General features: G+C 44.1%; 1 protein-coding gene across 1 annotated transcript in view; it reads right to left on the minus strand.

Moving 5' to 3' along the window:
* Positions 1 to 11,202, minus strand: part of LOC126519721 (mitochondrial inner membrane protease subunit 2) — a 46,959-nt gene extending 35,757 nt beyond the window's left edge. Inside the window, exon 1 of the mRNA XM_055065376.2 lies at positions 10,629 to 11,202. Coding sequence (XP_054921351.1) covers positions 10,629 to 10,849 — 221 coding nt within the window. The 5' untranslated portion in view covers positions 10,850 to 11,202. The remainder of the gene's footprint in view (positions 1 to 10,628) is intronic.
* Positions 11,203 to 19,792: the final 8,590 nt, after the last annotated feature.

A 19,792-nucleotide genomic window follows, 5' to 3' on the forward strand; every position in this document is an offset into this window, starting at 1 on the left:
CAGCGGTAGAAGTAATAACACGATATATCACACAGTCATCCGCGAACATACGTATGCTAGATGTTACGTTTAATGGTAAATCATTTATGTATATTAGGAAAAGTAGCGGGCCGAGCACGGATCCTTGTGGGACGCCTGATGTTACAGAGACTGAATTACAGATGTGGCTACCTTCCAGTTTCCTGGAAGGTAGCCACATGCACACTTGGTGATCACAATGTTATTTTTCCCCTGGACTTGTATATCTATATGTATTTTCTCCTTTTCCCGCTTTTATGTTTGGTTTCATCAAGCACTAGTCTTTATCAGGTTTTATTGCTGTACTACTTTGTGGTAACCTTTATAGATCACTGCATTTTCACAATAAACCTTTTAATTAGAAGTTAGCATACCCTGTTCTTACTGCTTCACACTGTACATTCTTGCTACATTGGCCAAATAAAAGACTTCATAAGGTATCATGAGGGCCATTAAAGTGACTTGTTGCAGTCTAAAAAAAAATGAATAGCCTGGCTGCAAATGGCACCAGAGAACACATAGGACAAACAAGAAAACCGAGATGATCTAACAACCAAAAGTTTAATGTACACACCGAGTAAATGCTCGCTGACAAGCAATAGACTTCACATACACAAAAAGGAGAAACAAAAATTCATGTGCGTTTCCTGACAGGAAATGCATCCATTTCTAACGGAGGCCGTGCTGACAAGATTAACCCAGCATTTTTAGATTTACAGCTTCCGTAATTTCTCTAGGCAGCCGATCTGCACAGAATGCTAGCTTCTTCCTCTACAATGCACGCTCAGATGTGGAGAGTGCATTGTAGAGGAAGAAGCTAGCATTCTGTGGAGATCGGCTGCCTAGAGAAATTATGGATGCTGTAGATGCAAATACACTGGGAGAATCTTGTGTCAGCATGGCCGCTGTTACACTTTCAGAGATGGATGCATTTCCTGTTGGGATCTGTATGGACACACATCAGATCTTGCTTCTGCTTTTTGTGTAAATTCGATTTATTGCTTGTCGAACAGCATTTACTCGGCATGTTCAATAAGCTTTCATTTGTTAATACACCTCATGATTGTCTTGGTCTCTAACAGAAAGCCGTTCATTCTTTCTACAGTGAAGCTGTATATGCCTAGGCGAAACACTCATGGTTCGATCCCAAAAACCCTAGTGTAGGGGTATGAGCCATTGCATTCGTCTTGCATGATGGACGGAGACATTTCTTGTTGGGTAGACATAGAAATGCTTATGCATTTCAAACATACATTATATCTGCGTATTATTGCAGGGAAGGGACACAGAGGGGGATGGAGTTAAGACAAGATCATGATGTCATTATTATCACAGCAAAGGTGTGGTGGGCCATTGGCTAGACAGATAGTGACGTCGTTTCTCTCTAGCAGCAGAGCGCGCGTGCAGCAGTCTCTCCGACTTCCCAATAGGTTCGAAAATGTGTCCCTGTATTTAATTAAATGAAATGTGCAGCCCCAGTGTGTCACTTCGTAACTACAGTGCATAACTGAGTCATAAACATTATGATTAACGCATTACAAAACACAAGTGCGTAACATAATTCAGAAAGACTTTGATGGACCCGCTGGATTAACACAATGAACCACTCCATTGCACTTTCTATGATGGTGATCTTGCAAAGTGCAATGTGTGGCATTCCAAATAAAGAATGTGATAAACCCAAGCCAAACATGTGCATAACCTCATTAAGAAGCGCAGACATAACCAATAATATAGAAAGACTTGAATAAACCATTGGAATTAACCCAGTGATAAACACCGGGACTGCACATTTCAGCTTTGCTGGTTCACCGTCTCTACAGGGTGCATGGGCAGTAACTTTTTCTGTTATTGTTTGTTAAGTATTGTATAATGTTGTGCCAGTAAAACACGTTGGGCTAGTTGGTGCAATGTATTGGTACTGCTTTTTTTGCTGGTTTTTTTCTTAATGTTGTGCCCTTCTTCCGTTTGTAACAACTTTTTTATTCCCCCTTGCATAATACTCCAACCTTGCAGCCTGCGAGGTATATAAATAAATAAGTACATAAGCACGTCATGCATTCATTTTGTGCGTGGAACAAAAACGCATTGATAAGCTTAGACATATAGTCATTGCTTCACACTTTCGAAATGAATAATTATAGCTTGCTATCGACATTGAAGCAGCCTTTCGACAGCTAGAAAAAGAATCAGTTTTTCCAGCTCTGAACATTGAATTGCAGGAAATGCAAGCAGGCATAAAATTCTCCCAATATAATCTGTTTAGGAATACCAAATTGGAATAAACATTGAGGCTTGCATTTGTACTTTCTCTGGCTGAGCAATCTAGTTTGAAATGACTCCCATAAGCATGTCGTAACAATGTTGATCTAATACAGATTAAATGCATGACTAGCTTAAGAAATCTGGATGATTGCTATATATTACAGTGAAGAAACTATAATATCTAATAACATTAATAATATAATAATAATATTTAATTCCACAACACAGGCTAACCGTGAGAGGCGTGCGAGGCTGAGCAGAAAGCTGAAAAATTCTACGGCAAATGCGCCTGCCGTGGGCCTACGATCCTGCATTACGAATAGCGCGTATTGATATGGTCTTCTTGTTAGAAGTTCCGAGTATACTACCAGCGCGAGACACGGGACAACAAAGTGGACGAGAAGCGTGTCTTTTAGAATGCTATGTTACAAAGTACAGGTTTCTACAAAAGTGACGGTAACTGCTCGAAACATTTGATGCGTCGGCTTTTGCGCCTTTAGAAATATTTAGAGAGGGCTCCCATATATATATATTCGCAGCGCAAGCACGGCGATGGACGAACCAGGCTAGCGCTAAGGTTGAATTTCACAACACGATTTTCATTCCACGTCGTAATCACACAGATCGTTTGAGGCTTCGTTCAGGGGCACACGCGGGCGTTCGGGTTGGTGCTTCTTGTTGCGTTTGGCGTAAGAATATGGCTAGGAGCAGGCACCACATATGCGCAATGACGGGCAATATACACGAATCATTTCTCCAGAAGCTGACGCCGAGCACGGGTAGCGCGAGGATCTTGTTGGGCTCACACGACAACTTCGTGGCAGCCGAATTCCGAATACTGCATACACGGTGAGGGTAGCTATATGAACTTGTCGATAGGTCATCTTTTAGATTGTTGTAGCGCAGGCAGAACGAAACGGTCATAGAATGTAGATAAGACAACACACAGCGCTGAACCACCTGCGAACAGCTGTTTACGTGCGCGATGTCGCACTGAACTACAGAAACCGCCGTCGCGCACCCCAAGACAAATCTTAACTAACGTTTTTAAATTAGTAAACGTATATATTATTTGCTTCTAATCAAGAGAAGTCAATAATATTATAGTGTAAACGTTTTATTCACTACAATAAAAGAATTATGCAGCGTGTGCCACGAAGCCTGGCAGTAAGCAACCCTGGGCGTCGCACCAGTCGCATTGTTGAAATCGCAATCATGTGAAATGAGCCCTCAAAAAATCGCATTGCGACGCGTGCGACAGCACCGATTTTCGTCGTTGCAGTCGCAGCATGTGAAACAGCCTTAACACAGAACCTACAACCAACACACAAGCAACGCACGCACGATTACATGAGCAATGTTGAACAACGCGCGGTCCAGAGAACGATCACGTTGAGGACGAACACGCCACGGCGTCGCTCGGCGCCAGCATCGCGCCTTCTCAAAAATCCCTAAACGATGCTGTCCCTAGGCACCTAGGATCAGGTCACGTGAGGGATTTTTGTACGACAAATAGACGCACGCCTCCTCGGAAGCGCAGATGAGATCGCCCACGCGGATGCTTAGGCTGCCGCTAACTCAGCGCATGCGCAGGCCATCTCCCCTTCGCTTTTCCGCCTCATGGTGCCACTGCACCCTCCTCCTGCGCCGCCACCTTTCTTTCATCTCCCGCTGCGCTTGTTCGCTCAGTTACGGCGTCGGACAACACCGACGCTCGCCGCAGGAACGGGCGCGCTGCGCTCGGAAAATATTGGTAAGGGAGTGTTCACTTATTCTGCTAACGTTTGACTGCACTGTCCGCTAGTAGCACTATAATGTCTGTATGCATCAGCCCAGGAACCCTCTGTAGTGCTTCGGTGCGTCGTCGGCCTGCCCAGGCGGTGTGTACCATTACCCCCTGATGCGTGTACCCGCTTGTCGTTCCCTACTGACATCGTGTACTACCGATGGCGGAGCTGCGAACGGCGCTCCAGTGACGTCAGAGGGAGGACTCGTCTTTGTCGTCTGCTACGCTCAGGCAGGAATAGCTTCATTTTCATGCCTTTGCTCGCGCTCTGACTGCGTATGGCGGCGCTCTCCAATTACTATCTGTATTCTTCCTCAGTGTTAGTTTTATTACTGGAAGCATTATGCGGACAACCAATCTTAAATATTAAATTATCTTCCATATAACCGCGCGATGTGATCACCCAGTGGCTCTGGCGTTGCGTTGCTTAGCACGAGGCCGCCGATTCGACCTCTTCCGCGGCGGCCGCATTTCGATGGGTGGAAACACGAACGCTCGTGTGCACTTAGATTTAGTTGCACGGTTAAAGGGACACTAAAGCGAAACGGTAAAGCAGTTTAGATTAATGATGCATTGTTCGAGAACCCTGCAGGCAGTAATTAAAAAAATAGTTTGATTATTAGATGAGAAAGTGAAGGTCCAAGTATCAGTATTTGAATTTCGCGCCGAAACCCCAGCGCCGGTACGTCAGCGTGACGTCAGGGATTCCAACGTATGTTTTCGCATTTGGGCCGCGTTGGCTGAATAAAGGTTCCCGAAACATGCCATGTTTAATATTTGGTTCCTTTAGAACACAGTGTAGTCAATCTGTACCGCTATATATAATTAGCAGGCCCTAGAAGCTGCCATCAAAATCCAAGACGTCACAGCCCGCAGGTGCGGGACTTAAGTAGGCGTCGCCACCCGTATTTCGTTATTGCGCTTTTTCTGCGCTTACCAAACGTCTTATCGTTGTAAGAGTGGTGTTTTAGAACGGTAATTTACTCATGCAGAAGAAATCATTTTACACTTTAGTGTCCCTTTAAGAACCCCAGGTGGTCAAAATTAATCTACTACATGCCTGATAATCATAGGGTGGTTCTGGTACGTAAAATCTGATATATGTATGTATATATATATATATATATATATATATATATATATATATATATGTCGGTTTCTATGATCCCATCTCTCGCGGGCAGGGACAAGATCTCGTGAATAAGCCATAAAACTTCGCACCGATCGAGCAAATGAGTCTACTCAGCTTTGGAAATAAAGCACGATAGTAGGGCTCATGCGCAAAATTTGACATACGACATTGTAGTTGAATGCGAATTTCGCAGTGCGCTCATATTTCCAGCCACTTGGTGTTGCAAATATAAAACTTTTTCTCACAGCAAAAGTATCATTAGAGAGTTTTAGAATAGGGGCCCCAAAGAAATAGCGTCGAAGCCACTGCGCATGCGCGAGACGCAAACTGCGCTTGGGTTTTGCGCTGGGAACGCTATTTCACCAATTTAGCGGGAGCCCAAATAGCGGCCTCAAAAGCTTTGCATAAACAAACATGGCGGCACCCATCGAAGCGACGGCTCTAACCTAGCACTAAACTGGGTTCGATTCGTGGTAACGCGTGAAGTTCGCAAGCTAGGAGAAGTGACTGCGGTTATCGCTTTCTCTCAACTAGCGTGTGTTATGAAGATTGAGTCATTAGACGCCGCCGATTCCGAATTCGATTGTGGATTTTATGGCTCGTAGGCCTAACACGGCTAAGCTTGGCTGGTGAAGGCACGTAAAGTTGGTTTGCTCAAAACTAAGCGCAACTAATTGTTTTCTGCTTACAGAATAATCTCTAAATTTAATTAAACGCGAATACACGCAAGTCAAAATTACTATTACTATCATAAAATGGTATATTTTGTTTATTATTTCTGATACCTTTTCTTTAACGCCGTCGTGGCGCTGTCAGCGCAAGACGCTATCCGCAAACGTAAACCCTATTCTAAAGCTCTTCACTCCTGCGTGCCCCAACGCTAACACCCGCAAAGGTATTTGGGGCCCCAAACTATTGGGTCCCCTATTCTAAAACACTATTATTTTACTGAGAAGCGGTTTACCTTGAAGATTAGTGGAGCGCCACGCGCTTTCGTTCGCAATTGTCAAGTATGCTTTGCAGGGGTTTCTCGATTTCTCTACTCCAAAGCGTTCGACAAGTTATGTCATACTAAGCTACTTGTGAAACTTGAGACTATTTTCAGAGGTACACACGGAAATCAATTGCTTGGCTGGATAAAGGACTACCTGCATCTGCGGTCCAAGTTGGTTTCATTTAATCAAGAGCCCTCATCTTCCGTTGGTATTTCCTCCTGTGTCCCACAGGGCTCCGTATTAGGAGCACTTTTATTCACTGTTTACATTAACGATGTGAATTTTCTTACTAACACTGCTGTTAAGCTCCGTTTGCATGCAGACGACTGTGTCTTGTACTCTAAACGTTACCAGTGTCAATCACAAGGAGATGCTGAATAATACGTTCTATACTTTGCGTAACTGGAGTAAGATCTGACAAATGGAAATTAACTTCAATAAACGGCATCTGACCTTTTCGAACAAAAACAACCCCTGAATTTCGCCTACAGTAATGACGGGAAGATATTGACTTACGTCAGCGAGTGCAAGTACCTTCGCGTAACTTTTTCTTCCCTCTTAAAATGGCACAGGCACGTCGATTTGTTCCAGAACACTAAAGCGACTTCGACATTTAAAAAGAACACTAAAAACAGCAACCAAGGAATGAGAACTAGCACCTTATAAATCCCGTGTGAGGCCCACTCGAGAATACCCACCTGTTGTCTCGTCACCTAACTGCGCATCCAACGTTATCAAAGCGTGAGGCTGTGCAGAACAAAAAGCTGTTAGATTTATTTCGAACTGATATTGTCACGTGGTAGCGACGGCGAAGAAAGCAAAACGGCGAATGGCGAAACTAGCGTTTTATGGGGCGAACTTGTGCACACAAGAGCAAGTCACACTCAAAATATAGCGGAGAACACGATCGGCGGGTCAAGCGCGTCGGCCTTCATACATCAGTCGTCGAATGCTCCACAGTAATCGCTGGGAACCGCGTGCCTTCCACAAAGTTCTACACCATTCGCGTCGCGCATACATGCAATCAGATTACACGAGGCTCGGTCACAGACAGCGGATGGGGCCATCGATAACATTCCAGAAACATCCGATACATGCAAGCGCGTCCTGCGCTGTGCGATAACATGTGTTAGGCGGTGAAACGTGCTCACCCGATAAACAAGTACACGTGTCAATATGATCGCAATTTCTCCCCTTCTCTGCATGTTGGCCTTGAGCCGTTGGTACATAGACGCACGTGCGAAAGGATTATAATATTGCACAAAATTGTACATGCTTCTGTTTTCATCGATGTACTGTGACATTTGTTAGCTCTTCTGCGCGAAGAACGCAAAGAGCTAATCCTTTGAATATTCTTCCCCTTCCGATCTTACTTAGATAGCCTAAAATTTTATTTCTTGCCTTTTACCATTGAATTGTGGAATAACCAACATACTTATCTCCGGGAATTGCCACATGAGCGTCTTGTAAAGGAAGTTTCTTTACATGTGACATGTTGATTGTATGAACGAGAGGGGGTTAACCGAGGAGCCTGATTTTTATTAAGCATCTCATAAGAAGCCAACAAACATTGACACTAGGACAACATATGGGAAATTACTTGTACTTATTAAATGAATTAAAGAAATGATAAATTATTGGAAATGAAAGTGGATGAAAAATACAACTTGCTGCAGGTGGGCAACCATCCCACGTCCTTGCATTAAGCGTGCGATGCTCTACCAATTCAGCTACAGCGGCGCCGTTCTCGTTCCCCACCTGCGGCAAGTTTTTTTATAGACTTTCACTTCCATTAATTTATCATTTCTTTAATTCAATTAGTAAGCACAAGTGATTTCCCCTATGTTGACCTTGGTGTCATTGTTTGTTGGCTTCTTATGATATGTTGATTGTATGTTGTATGAATGTACTTACACCCTCCTGCTACGTCTCAGATCTGAGATAGCACTATTTGTAAAATAAATAAATCGCATTGCCACTTTCTAACGCAGAAAAAAAATTGGTTGTTTAGTTTAGCGTGATCCTATATGTGTTCAACATACATTCTGACTACCGGAAACCAATCGGAAAACATTACTTTATGAGCGTAATAACAAAAATATGTTCAAAAGAACGCAGCAAAGCCTGTGAACATTTCGCATTTATACGCCCCCCCCCCCCCACTTCTTTTTGCTTGTGTTTAGCGCTCCAGCAAACCTAAACTTATAAATTCTCTTGTTTTCATTGTAAACAGGCATGACCCGCTTACGGAGCAAAAAATATCGGAAATAGTGATGCAAGAAAATGTAGTCGCTTGTTTTTGTTACGCGATAACGCTATCATCGCTGGACGAATCTAGCTCAGGAAAAGCGCACGCTGGCCACGGTCAGAGCAAGGAAACAAAGGGTTAACCTGAGCTGAATAACATGCAGGGGCGAGCTGTGTCACGGTGGAAGTAATCCATTGTAATTAAAAAAATATGCGAATGTCAGTACTGCAGCACGAGACTGTGTAATTTTGTTCTGCTCACCGGGGAAACTATTTCCCTAATTACTGCTGTTTTGTTATATGCGTCCCGTGTGTATTACCGATGCACGATCCTAGCGGGAAAGTGCGATGAGGCCACTGCAGTGGAGGAGTCTGCTGTGCGTGTTCAGATAAGCTTGGACAGTGGCAGAAGGGGTCGAAAATATTATTAATTTTCACTATATTTGTATTAGGCCAGAGAATCCTTACACATAAAGAAATTGAGACAACTTTCCTAACATACGTATCTTTTGGCCAAATCTTAGCTGAAACAAGGTGCATAAATCTCGTTATCGAGTTGCAAGACGTTGCAACATTAAAAAGCGTGTGATATGGACAGTAGTTTTCCACGCAGTAAACGTTTTACTGTAAATCTATACAAGCTGTTTCAGGGCATATACAGTACCTACAGTACTGTATATACTGCACGCCAGCCTTGGGTTACGGCTTATGTCACCAAAGGTTTGGTTGCATAACGCCAGCCTAACCAATTGGGACTTTAAAGGGACACTAAAGCGAAACAATAAATCAGTTTAGACTAATGAAGCATTGTTTGAGAACCCTGCAGGCAGTCATTTTAAAAAAATAGTTTAATTATTAGATGAGAAAATGAAGGTCCAAGTATCAGTATTAGAATTTGAGGTTTGAGGTTTATTTTGATTTCTTTCTGTACATCAACAGAAATCGAAGCAAAAGCAAAAGGCTATAGAGCCTGACAGAGTCTTTTGCTCCGAGATACAGTTCAGCAAGCAGGCATAAGCGACATAAGATAATCATTGAACAATCGAAATTGTCTCTAGTTATTAAAAAAACAAACAAATGTAACAGAGTAAAGAAAACAAGCAGATCGACATACATATATTGTAACAAGCAGCAAAACAAAAACAAAAAAAGAAACAATGTGTGCTAAGAAATAAAACACTGTGTACATTGAGTAAGATAAAAAAAGTCAATACACATGGAGTTGTAATCAACACTTAAACAGTAATTAAACATATTCAATGCAATTTTCAAGAAGAATTTGTTTAAACCTATTTTTGGAAATTTGTTTATTTAGGTCTAAAATGCTGCCAAGTTTATTAAGCAGACTGGGTACTTGATGCAGAATATGCTGCCGACCATAGGTAGTTCTAATTTTTGGTGTTCTTATACTTTGTGTACGGAGGCAATGTTGAACACATCTAGAAGAACTGAACGTGGGGTATAGTTCATTATTTTGGATATGCAGAAAAAGCTTGAGATAATAAATTTGGTTAGCTTGCAATATGAAATGTTTTGTAAATAGCGGACGCGCGCCTAAACCCCAGCGCCGGAACGTCAGCGTGACGTCAGGGATTCCAAAGTATGTTTTCGCATTTGGGCCGCATTGGCTGAATAAAGGTTCCCGAAACTTGTCATGTTTAACATTTGGTTCCTTTAGAACACAATGTAGTCAATCTCTACCGTTATATACAATTAGAAGACCCTAGAAGATGCCATCAAAATCCAAGACATCAAATCCCCCAGATACGGGAACTTAAGCAGGCGTCGCCACCCGTATTTCGTTGTTGCGCTTTTTCTGGCTTACCAAACGTCTTATCGTTGTAAGAGTGATGTTTTTGGTGTTGTGGAACGGTAATTTAGTGATGCAGAAGAAATTATTTTTCACTTTAGTGTCCCTTTAAATTGGTCCAACGAACAGCGCCACCGACTGCGACGGTGCTGCCACAAATCTATGCGGATGTCGTCAGAGATCTTGGAGGCCTAGCATCCGTTTTGTAAAGCCCATAACGACGGCAGACCTACCGGCGAGATTGTCGAGAGCACCATACAGGTAGCTACGTCAATTTTTCGAGTCAGACAAGCATCTCCCTAAGAAACTCTGGAAGCCAGAGATCTACGCGCAGAGAAATTTCTCTGGGCCGTTGGCGCCGCATGCAGCACTCACTTGATGGCGACTACTTCACCACGCTGCACCTCACAGCTTCGCGACGCCCACCGGTTGAGGAGCACGTAGTCGGAGAATGCCTCGGGCTCCGGGTTCAGCTCCGGCTGCATAGAGACGCCTTCGACCTTGGCGACGTACGCGACGCAGTCAAGAAACGCCACGGCCACGGGAAGGCCGAACGCGGCGCGACGGAATACCAGAAAGAACCGTTGACCCCACATCGCTGCCTCTCGGAGATCTAGCTGGGGGCACGAGGAGCTGTTCGGCTCAACATCACCGCTGTGCTCTTCGCGGAACGAACGCCTGCTGCACCCCGGTTTTGCTGCATCAGCCGGCGCTGCGTCAGCTGGGAGCTGCCATTTTGCTCAACGGCGCTGCTGCGGTTGATGCCGATCGAGCTTGTGCATCCCCGAAAACGAAACAGCCGCGTATAACCGCAGCTACCCCACAGAACGCTACCCCGTCGCATGTTGGTCCGCTCCGTGCAGCGCAGTCAAAGCTTAAATCATAGAGGGAAATCGTGTCAGACAATGCGGGGAATGAACACATAGCCTATGGACATGGCCGCCTAGTAACCTGCCGTTGAACGCGGTTAACGCGGTTAAACTTCCGCGCCATCTTAATCGTACTGTCGTCTGCTGGTGCGCCGTTTTAAAGTCGGCTGGCTGGAAGCTACTAGAACATTATTCCCTTGAATGCGCGGCTATCATGAACACTCTTAAAAAAGTTTGCACCTTTTGGGACTTACCTTGTCCCGCAACAATAATAGTCATCTGTCTTGCGTTTCCTTTCTTGAGAAATCTGCGCTCGCTACTTTCCTGTCGAAAATATGCCATGTCACGCTGATAACCTGGAAGTACCGGGCTGGCAGCGTTAAAGGAAACGCAAGCTAGGCAGATGAAGATTATCGTTGTGGGACAAGATACGCCCCAAAGGATCTATCTCTTTAAAAATTTTACGCCCTTTGCAGCTTGTCCCACAACGATAATCGTCATCTGCATTGCCCGCATTTCCATTCAACGCTGCGAGCCCGGTACTACAGCCACTGTACCGGTACTTCCGAGTCACGAACGGCTTGCGCGTTATCGACGTGACACAACATTCTCGACAGAAAAGTAGCGAACGCCGAGTTTTCAATAAAGGAAATGCATGCAGGCAAATGACGGTTATTGTTGTGATAATAGAGTGCAGCTCTTTTAAGAATGGAGGACTTATTTTTCTACAGCGAAGCTACAGAAGCGCCTGTACCGGACGCAATTAGTAGACGGCTACGGGTATGTCCGGTGCCAAGAAATATGAACCCTGAGTTCCACAAAGAGCAGCGGGCGGCGAGGGCCAAGGCGCTCATCGATCTCCATGGCAAAGACAGGGGTGCCGTGTTTGTGGACGCGGCAGAATATCCACATGACAGAAAGGCATTCGCCGCTGCAGTCGTCGGGGCATCGACCGGTGCAACGAGAACAGCGGCGAGTGTGCGGACTCGAGGGGCGCATCAAGCCGAGGAGGTAACCATTGCTCTGGCCATCGCCGACCCCGAGTGCACGACTGTGCTCTGCGATTCTAGGACGGCAGAGAAAAATTACGCCAGAGCAAGGGTGTGTGGTGAAGCCGCGCGTGTGTTGCGTGTGATCGATCTCGCGAGTGAAAGTCGGTGTGTGGTGATAAAGTGGTTTCGGCCCACATGGGCAGTGATGTGTTGGATCACGGCAACGCTAACCACAGCGAGACGGCGAACGCGGCGGCGCGAGGACTAACCAACCGTGCCGCTGCTACTGTATACAACCGACCCGTCGTGGTGGTGGGAAACCAAGGACAAAATGACTTCGTACAACGAAATTGTGAAATGGTACCGACTAGAGCGAAGGACTATGCCGCCACCTCATCCGGGCTTGACCCGTAAGGAGGCGGTTTTATATCGACAACTTCAAACGGGGTCGTTATTCACCCCGGTGCTGATGAGGCACGTGTGTCCAAGTGTTTATGAAAGTGATCTGTGTTGTGTGTGCCGAAAGGAAAGAGCCACTGCAGCTCACATCCTTTGGGACTGTGCTAAGAATCCGCATATGAAGCTGCAACGATAACGACGATCCCTCCGCGGCTCGAGGCCGCAACGAGGTGCTATGACCAAGATGTCCAAACCCAGGCCGTCCAGCAGATCTCGGCGGCCCTCGAAAGGCAACGACCGAGCGAAACCGGAGGGAGGCTGCCACCCCAAAAGAGCGGCAGGCGCGGATCAGTAAAGTACCTGAAATATGCCTGTCATAACTATTATTCTACACAACCTGTTAACAATAATTGGTTACAGCAATTACATTTCTCTAGAATCTCAACCTTGTTTTAGATGTGTATGTCTGAAAAATATCTACTTTATTCAGTGGCCTCCAAAATACATTCACAGAGGCCACCAATCCTAAAGTTTATGTAGTCCACAATGCCCCTAAAATTGTACAAGCTGCATGAGAGTGCAGTGGTTAGTGTGCCCGGCTTCCAAATGCCCACTGCTGTAGATGCACAAGTTCAGAGACTACACTCGGATCGCGACGCAGCGGATGAGGTGGCCTGATGTACAAGGACAATGGCATAATAGAAATAATGTGCTGGCACTCCAAACCCAGTTCAGGCCCGTAGTATAACAGAGAACAGGAGATGCACTGAAATGCATCGAAGGAAATATAGTCAAGCGATTAAAGAACAGTTAAGATGGGCTCCATGAGAGGCAGTGAAGTGAGACTGGTGCTCAATAGAAATTTTTCCCAAAGAACTTCAACTGGAAAATGTCGGAAGAGGAAGCACCAAATGGCACGGCAAACAGGAACGGATGGAATGCTGACGAAGCTGATCAATAAAATGGGGAAAAAAATCCAATTATTCTTGAAATCAAGGGGCAAAAATCATACAGGACAAGGAAATCCCGGATAGCTAGAAATGTAGAATTACATAGTTTAATTTACCAAGGAAAGGGAGATAATACAACATTAATTCCTGCAGACTGATAGCAATACCCTCAGTAGCATACAGGTTAACAATGCACACCGTGAAGCGTAAGCTTCAAACACTGACAGAACAGAATGAGGTACTGAGAGAATGACAGGACAGGTATATAATACAGATATGGAATGGACTGCATCGAGAAGGCTAGATGTAATCTTAGTAGGCAATATTCTCTCATATAAACAAGATGATCTAGTAATGAAGGAACATCTCACAATTTGATGTACACAAATGACATTCCGTTTGCTGATAGTTGAAAGATATTCAACTTGTTGTAGATATATATATGGAGAGGAATAAATACAGAGTTTGAGGTTCCGTCAAAATAAACCAGACTTCACAATGTTCAATGAATGATGCAACTGATAAGCTGGTCAAAATAAAGGTGCGGCCGCGGCCGAAGTAGAGGCGCCACACGCCGCGAAGACGTCATGGCCGCGTCACGGTAACGCCTCCCTAAGAGGGGAAGGCTAACCGTTCTGCAGGCATTCACAACAAAGTTTCTTCACTCACTCACTCACAGCGAAGCTGCAATGGGGAGTTCTGCAATGCCTTTCGTGTGGCAGCGTAGTCGATATGGGATGTAAATGCAACTTTTAACGTGTTGCTTTAAAATGTAATGCTCAGCTATTTCTTTTTAAATAAAGGTTACCTTGCGTACACATTTGAATAGACAGCAACTTGAGGCACATTTGTTTTTAACAAGTAATCCGTTGTTCTTTCTCACGTTGTGTTATACGGGCTCCACACTGTAGGTCAGCCAAGAGTTCGTGCAGGCAGTTGCAGCTCCAACAGGACAACTGTTGTGCCGCAATACAGTCTATGTGCGAGCTGCATTTTTTTTTTGAACAACCAGTCATGACATACACATTTCATAGCATCACCACAAAATTATGTTAAGTGCCTGGGTCACATCATTAATGTATATGACCATTGTGTACATTGTATATACTTAACATCATTTGATATATTATCACAATTAGTTTATGTGTAACAGTGCATTTCCGTTTGTCTACATTGTTATATGTGAGGCCATGTGGACACGGACATTTCTTTGAAGACGTGCCATGCATAGAATGCTTCGTACTGTGCACTTGTTATTGTCCAGGTGGAATTGTGCCGTCACTGTTACTCAATGTTTGTATTGTCCTTTGTTGAAATAAAACTTTTTCCAAACATCAGCCACAACTGCACTGAAACACAGCAGCAACTGCTGCTTCAAGCGAGGTCGTAAGCCAGCAGATCATAGCACTTCCAGAGGGGAATGGTACCTCACTTGTACAACTGACACATCAACACTTGCTATACTTTCTCTATGTATCATTTGTATAAATCTTGTGCTGCAAGCATAATTAGTATGACCCACCAACTAGACCAAACTTTAATTGCTACAGAATGGTTTACGCACATATTTTAAGAAGACGTGCTCGTCTGTGTGTGAATTCAGATGACGCTGATTGTTTAGAGATTTAATGCTTTGTGTATTGGAACTTGCTCTGCATAAGGCAATCAGTAAAGTACCTGAAATATGCCTGTCATAACTATTATTCTACACAACCTGTTAACAATAATTGGTTACAGCAATTACATTTCTCTGGAACCTCAAGCTTGTTTTAGATGTGCATGTCTGAAAAATATCTACTTTATTCGGTGGCCTCCAAAATACATTCACAGAGGCCACCAATCCTAAGGTTTATGTAGTCCACAATGCCCCTAAAATTGTACAAGCTGCATGACAGTGCAGTGGTTAGTGTGCCCGGCTTCCAAATGCCCACTGCTGTAGATGCACAAGTTCAGAGACTACACTCGGATCACAACGCGGCGGATGAGGTGGCCTGATGTACAAGGACAATGGCATAATAGAAATAATGTGCTGGCACTCCAAACCCAGTTCAGGCCCGTAGTATAACAGAGAACAGGAGATGCACTGAAATGCATCGAAGGAAATATAGTCAAGCGATTAAAGAACAGTTAAGATGGGCTCCATGAGAGGCAGTGAAGTGAGACTGGTGCTCAATAGAAATTTTTCCCAAGGAACTTCAACTGGAAAATGTCGGAAGAGGAAGCACCAAATGGCACGGCAAACAGGAATGGATGGAAAGCTGACGAAGCTGATCAATAAAATGGGGCAAAAAATCCAGTTATTCTTGAAATCAAGGGGCAAAAATCATACAGGACAAGAAAATCCCGGATGGCTTGAAATGTAGAATTACATAGTTTAATTTACCAAGGAAAGGGAGATAATACAACATTAATTCCTGCAGACTGATAGCAATACCCTCAGTAGCATACAGGTTAACAATGCACACCGTAAAGCGTAAGCTTCAAACACTGACAGAACAGAATGAGGTACTGAGAGAATGACAGGACAGGTATATAATACAGATATGGAATGGACTGCATCGAGAAGGCTAGATGTAATCTTAGTAGGCAATATTCTCTCATATAAACAAGATGATCTAGTAATGAAGGAACATCTCACAATTTGATGTACACAAATGACATTCCGTTTGCTGATAGTTGAAAGATATTGATCTTGTTGTAGATATATATATGGAGAGGAATAAATACAGAGTTTGAGGTTCCGTCAAAATAAACCAGACTTCACAATGTTCAATGAATGATGCAACTGATAAGCTGGTCAAAATAAAGGCAAACGAAATGCACAAGGTTGAAGAATGCAATCACTTAGGTGTAAGGATTGAAGAGGGAAAGAACAGCAGAATAAAGCATGCACAAGCACTCCAAATGAAAGGAAAGAGAAATGCAGCCACAAAAGAAAGTGTGAGGGAGCCACCACAAATTCATATTTGTGGTGGCTCCTTAGCACTTTTCTTTAGTACAAGGCATGTGGAAAGGAGTCGTGGTTCCCAGAATTACATATGGAAACCTGGTGTTGTGCTTAAAACACAAAGTTCAATCTGGACGAGAGATTAATCAAAGGGCTTTCGGTGCACACACAAAAAAATAATAATGTAGCACAAACAGCTGGCCATATCCTTCAAAATACGGGAAGCGCGGAGAAAAATCTGCTAAAAAAAGAACAGAAAAACGAAGAAAAATAAATGGACCTCGTAAATTTTAAGCACCTGTATTTGGAAACCACCAAACCCTGCCTGCAAGTTTACCACTGTAATCGACATGTCTACAATTATTTCACTCTACTGGTGCTACCACGAGGCAGAAACTTGGAAGATACCCGAAAAATGTTTGGTGTAACATTGAGACAGGAAGAGGGCGGTGTGGATCAGTGAGCAAATAGGCATAGACAATATTCTAGTTGACATTCAAGAGAAAAAAATGGAGCTAGGCAGGCCATGTAATGCATAGGGTAGATAACCGGTGCACCATTGGAGTTGCAGACTAAAAAAAAATTATGGGGTTTTACGTGCCAAAACCACTTTATGAGGCACGTCGTAGTGGAGGACTCCGGAAATTTTGACCACCTGGGGTTCTTTAACGCGCACCTAAACCTAAGCACACGGGTGTTTTCGCATTTCGCCCCCATCGAAATGCGGCCGCCGTGGCCAGGATTCGTTCCTGCGACCTCGTGCTCAGCAGCCTAACACCATAGCCACTGAGCAACCATGGCGGGTAGTTGCAGACTGGATGCCACGGGAAGTGCAGTCGAGGAAAGCAGAAAACTAGGTGGGGCGACGAAATTAAGAAATTTAGAGGTGCAAGTTGGAATCAGCTAGCGCTAGACAGGTAATTGATCACAGGGAGAGGCCTTCGTCCTGCAGTAGACATAGAAATAGGCTGATGATGATCCCCAAACTGGTGTTATTCTGGAAATTGATTCCAATTAGATATGCCTTGAAATCTCACCAGCTACAATTTGTAAATTGCATTATGTGTAGTAAATTAATTGGGAATTAGTGAATTTTTATTTAGTCAAATATTTCTTTGATTTCTCATGCAAGGAATGTCTGCCTTCGTTGAATAACCCAGATCAAGCACTACAAGTACCTGCAGCAGCCGACTAAAACTGCAATTCAAAGAGCAGAGCACTGCTGCTCAAAGCCAGCACAGGACGTGATGGTTCAATGGCGCTAGGGCCAGGTTGGGACAAAGAGCATCAAGATGTCCGAGAGCATGGTGTTAAAGCGGAAAATGTGCGAATGATTATTATGTGCACACGAACCGTAGAGCATGCTTTGTTAGTGTATTGCCATCAAGCAGCAAATGATGCAGTTCGCCTATCCAAAACCACTGGCTTCAAAAATTCTTATCAGAGGATGAAGGAATGAATCTGGCAGTGAATATTATTTCAAGATGGCTGGTGTACTGGTGGCGTAGAATCAAGGAACACAGTGAGAAGACATCACTAGTTCGGGAAATACATTTCACTAAGATTGCATGGCTTGTTCACAGGAGCCACCGACTTTAAAACAATGCCACCTCAATATTTCAAAGGGGATTCGTGTAAAATTCACCCAACTACTTGCAAATTCGTCCATTGCCCTTTCTGTTGCATTTTGGTTTTCTTACCATGCTGTCTTGAAACACTAGACAGAGAACAGGACACAGTCAGGAGTGAGAACTAACAACTGTTTTATTTCATATAGTTTAGTTTTATAAATAGAACAGAATAACCCACCCCGATACATCATGCATGCACACTGCTTTCCTTTACGGTGTCATACATTCAGTCGATTGCAGTATGTGCATGTGTGTTGTTAAGCGAACATTGTTTAACTGTGTGAACAAACGAACCACAAAGACAGCATGGGACATGGACGTCCATGTCCCATGCTGTCTTTGTGGTTCGTTTGTTCACGCAGTTAAACAATGTTCGCTAATATCTACCAACTCGCCCAACCACAAGTTCTTCTAAACTACATGTGTTAGGAGTGGGTTTTGTCTCATACCTATTTATATAAATTAATCTAATGCTAACATGTTTGAAATAAAACGATTAGTTTGCACTCCTACCCACGTCCTGCTCAGCATTCTGTGTTCCAAAAGAGTGTGGGTAAGGAAAGCAAGTAATATGTACAAACATATAGCCCCAGTTACAGCACTTCCATATGCCTTTCCCAGCAATAAAGGATTTTCCAAAAACTTCCAAATTATGCACTATTTTTTTTAATTATGAGGTTTTATGTGCCAAAATCACGTTCTGATTACGACGCACACCGTAGTAGGGGGGCTCTGGAAATTTGGACCCCCTGGGGTCCAAATGGGCGACTTCAATGCAAAAAAAATGCGTAGCAAAATGAGGCTGATAAACAAGCAATTGGCAACTACCGCGTTGATTCTAGGAACGCTAGAGTCACTTCAATGCAAAAAAATGCGTAGCAAAATGAGGCTGATAAACAAGCAATTGGCAACTACCGCGTTGATTCTAGGAACGCTAGAGTCAACGCTGGTAGAATTCACGGAAAGGAATAAGCTGTGAATAATGAACAGCTCCTTCAGAAAGCGTACCGACAAAAAGTGGACCTGCAGAAGCCCTAATGATGAAACAAGGAATTAAATTGATTTCATACTTTCTGCTGATCCCAGTATAGTGTAGGATGTAGAAGTGTTAGGTAGGGTAAAGTGCAGTGATCATAGGTTAGTGAGGTGTAGGATTCACCTCAATTTGAACAGAGAAAGAGTAAAATTGGTCAAGGAGAAACAGGCCAACCTAGAAGCAGTATGGGTAAAAGCGGACCAATGAAGGCAGGTACTTGCAAACAAATATGCAGCCTTAGAACAGCGAGACGAAGATGTATTTCACTAGAATAGCAGCTTGGGCTGGTTGGTTTTCCATCCTGCTAGTAACAGCGCAAAACGTAGACAAGAGACGAGACAAGAAGACACCACAAGTGCTTGTGGTGTCTTCTTGTCTCGTCTCTTGTCTACATTTTGCGCTGTTACTAGCAGGAGACGAAGATGACATAGAGGTAATGAATAAAACTAACTAGGGGTGCAATCGGAGATGGTTGTTCGGCGCGTTCGTTCGGTTACCGGCGATCGCGATTGGCCTACTCTGCGCCGACATCGCCAGCCGCGGTGCACAGCCACGTTTTTGGTGACGTCAAAATGACGACACGCTCCTGTCAATCATCCTCCCACCGAGCATTTCGTCTGCTAGGCGCCGAACCCGACGGGAGCTGGGAAGTTTGGAGCGATCATACGGCTTCGCATGGCGCGTCTGGTGAACTGGATTGGATCCAACCGGTGGC

The sequence above is a fragment of the Dermacentor andersoni genome, chromosome 10, assembly GCF_023375885.2.
Source record: "Dermacentor andersoni chromosome 10, qqDerAnde1_hic_scaffold, whole genome shotgun sequence".
NCBI lineage: Eukaryota > Metazoa > Arthropoda > Arachnida > Ixodida > Ixodidae > Dermacentor > Dermacentor andersoni.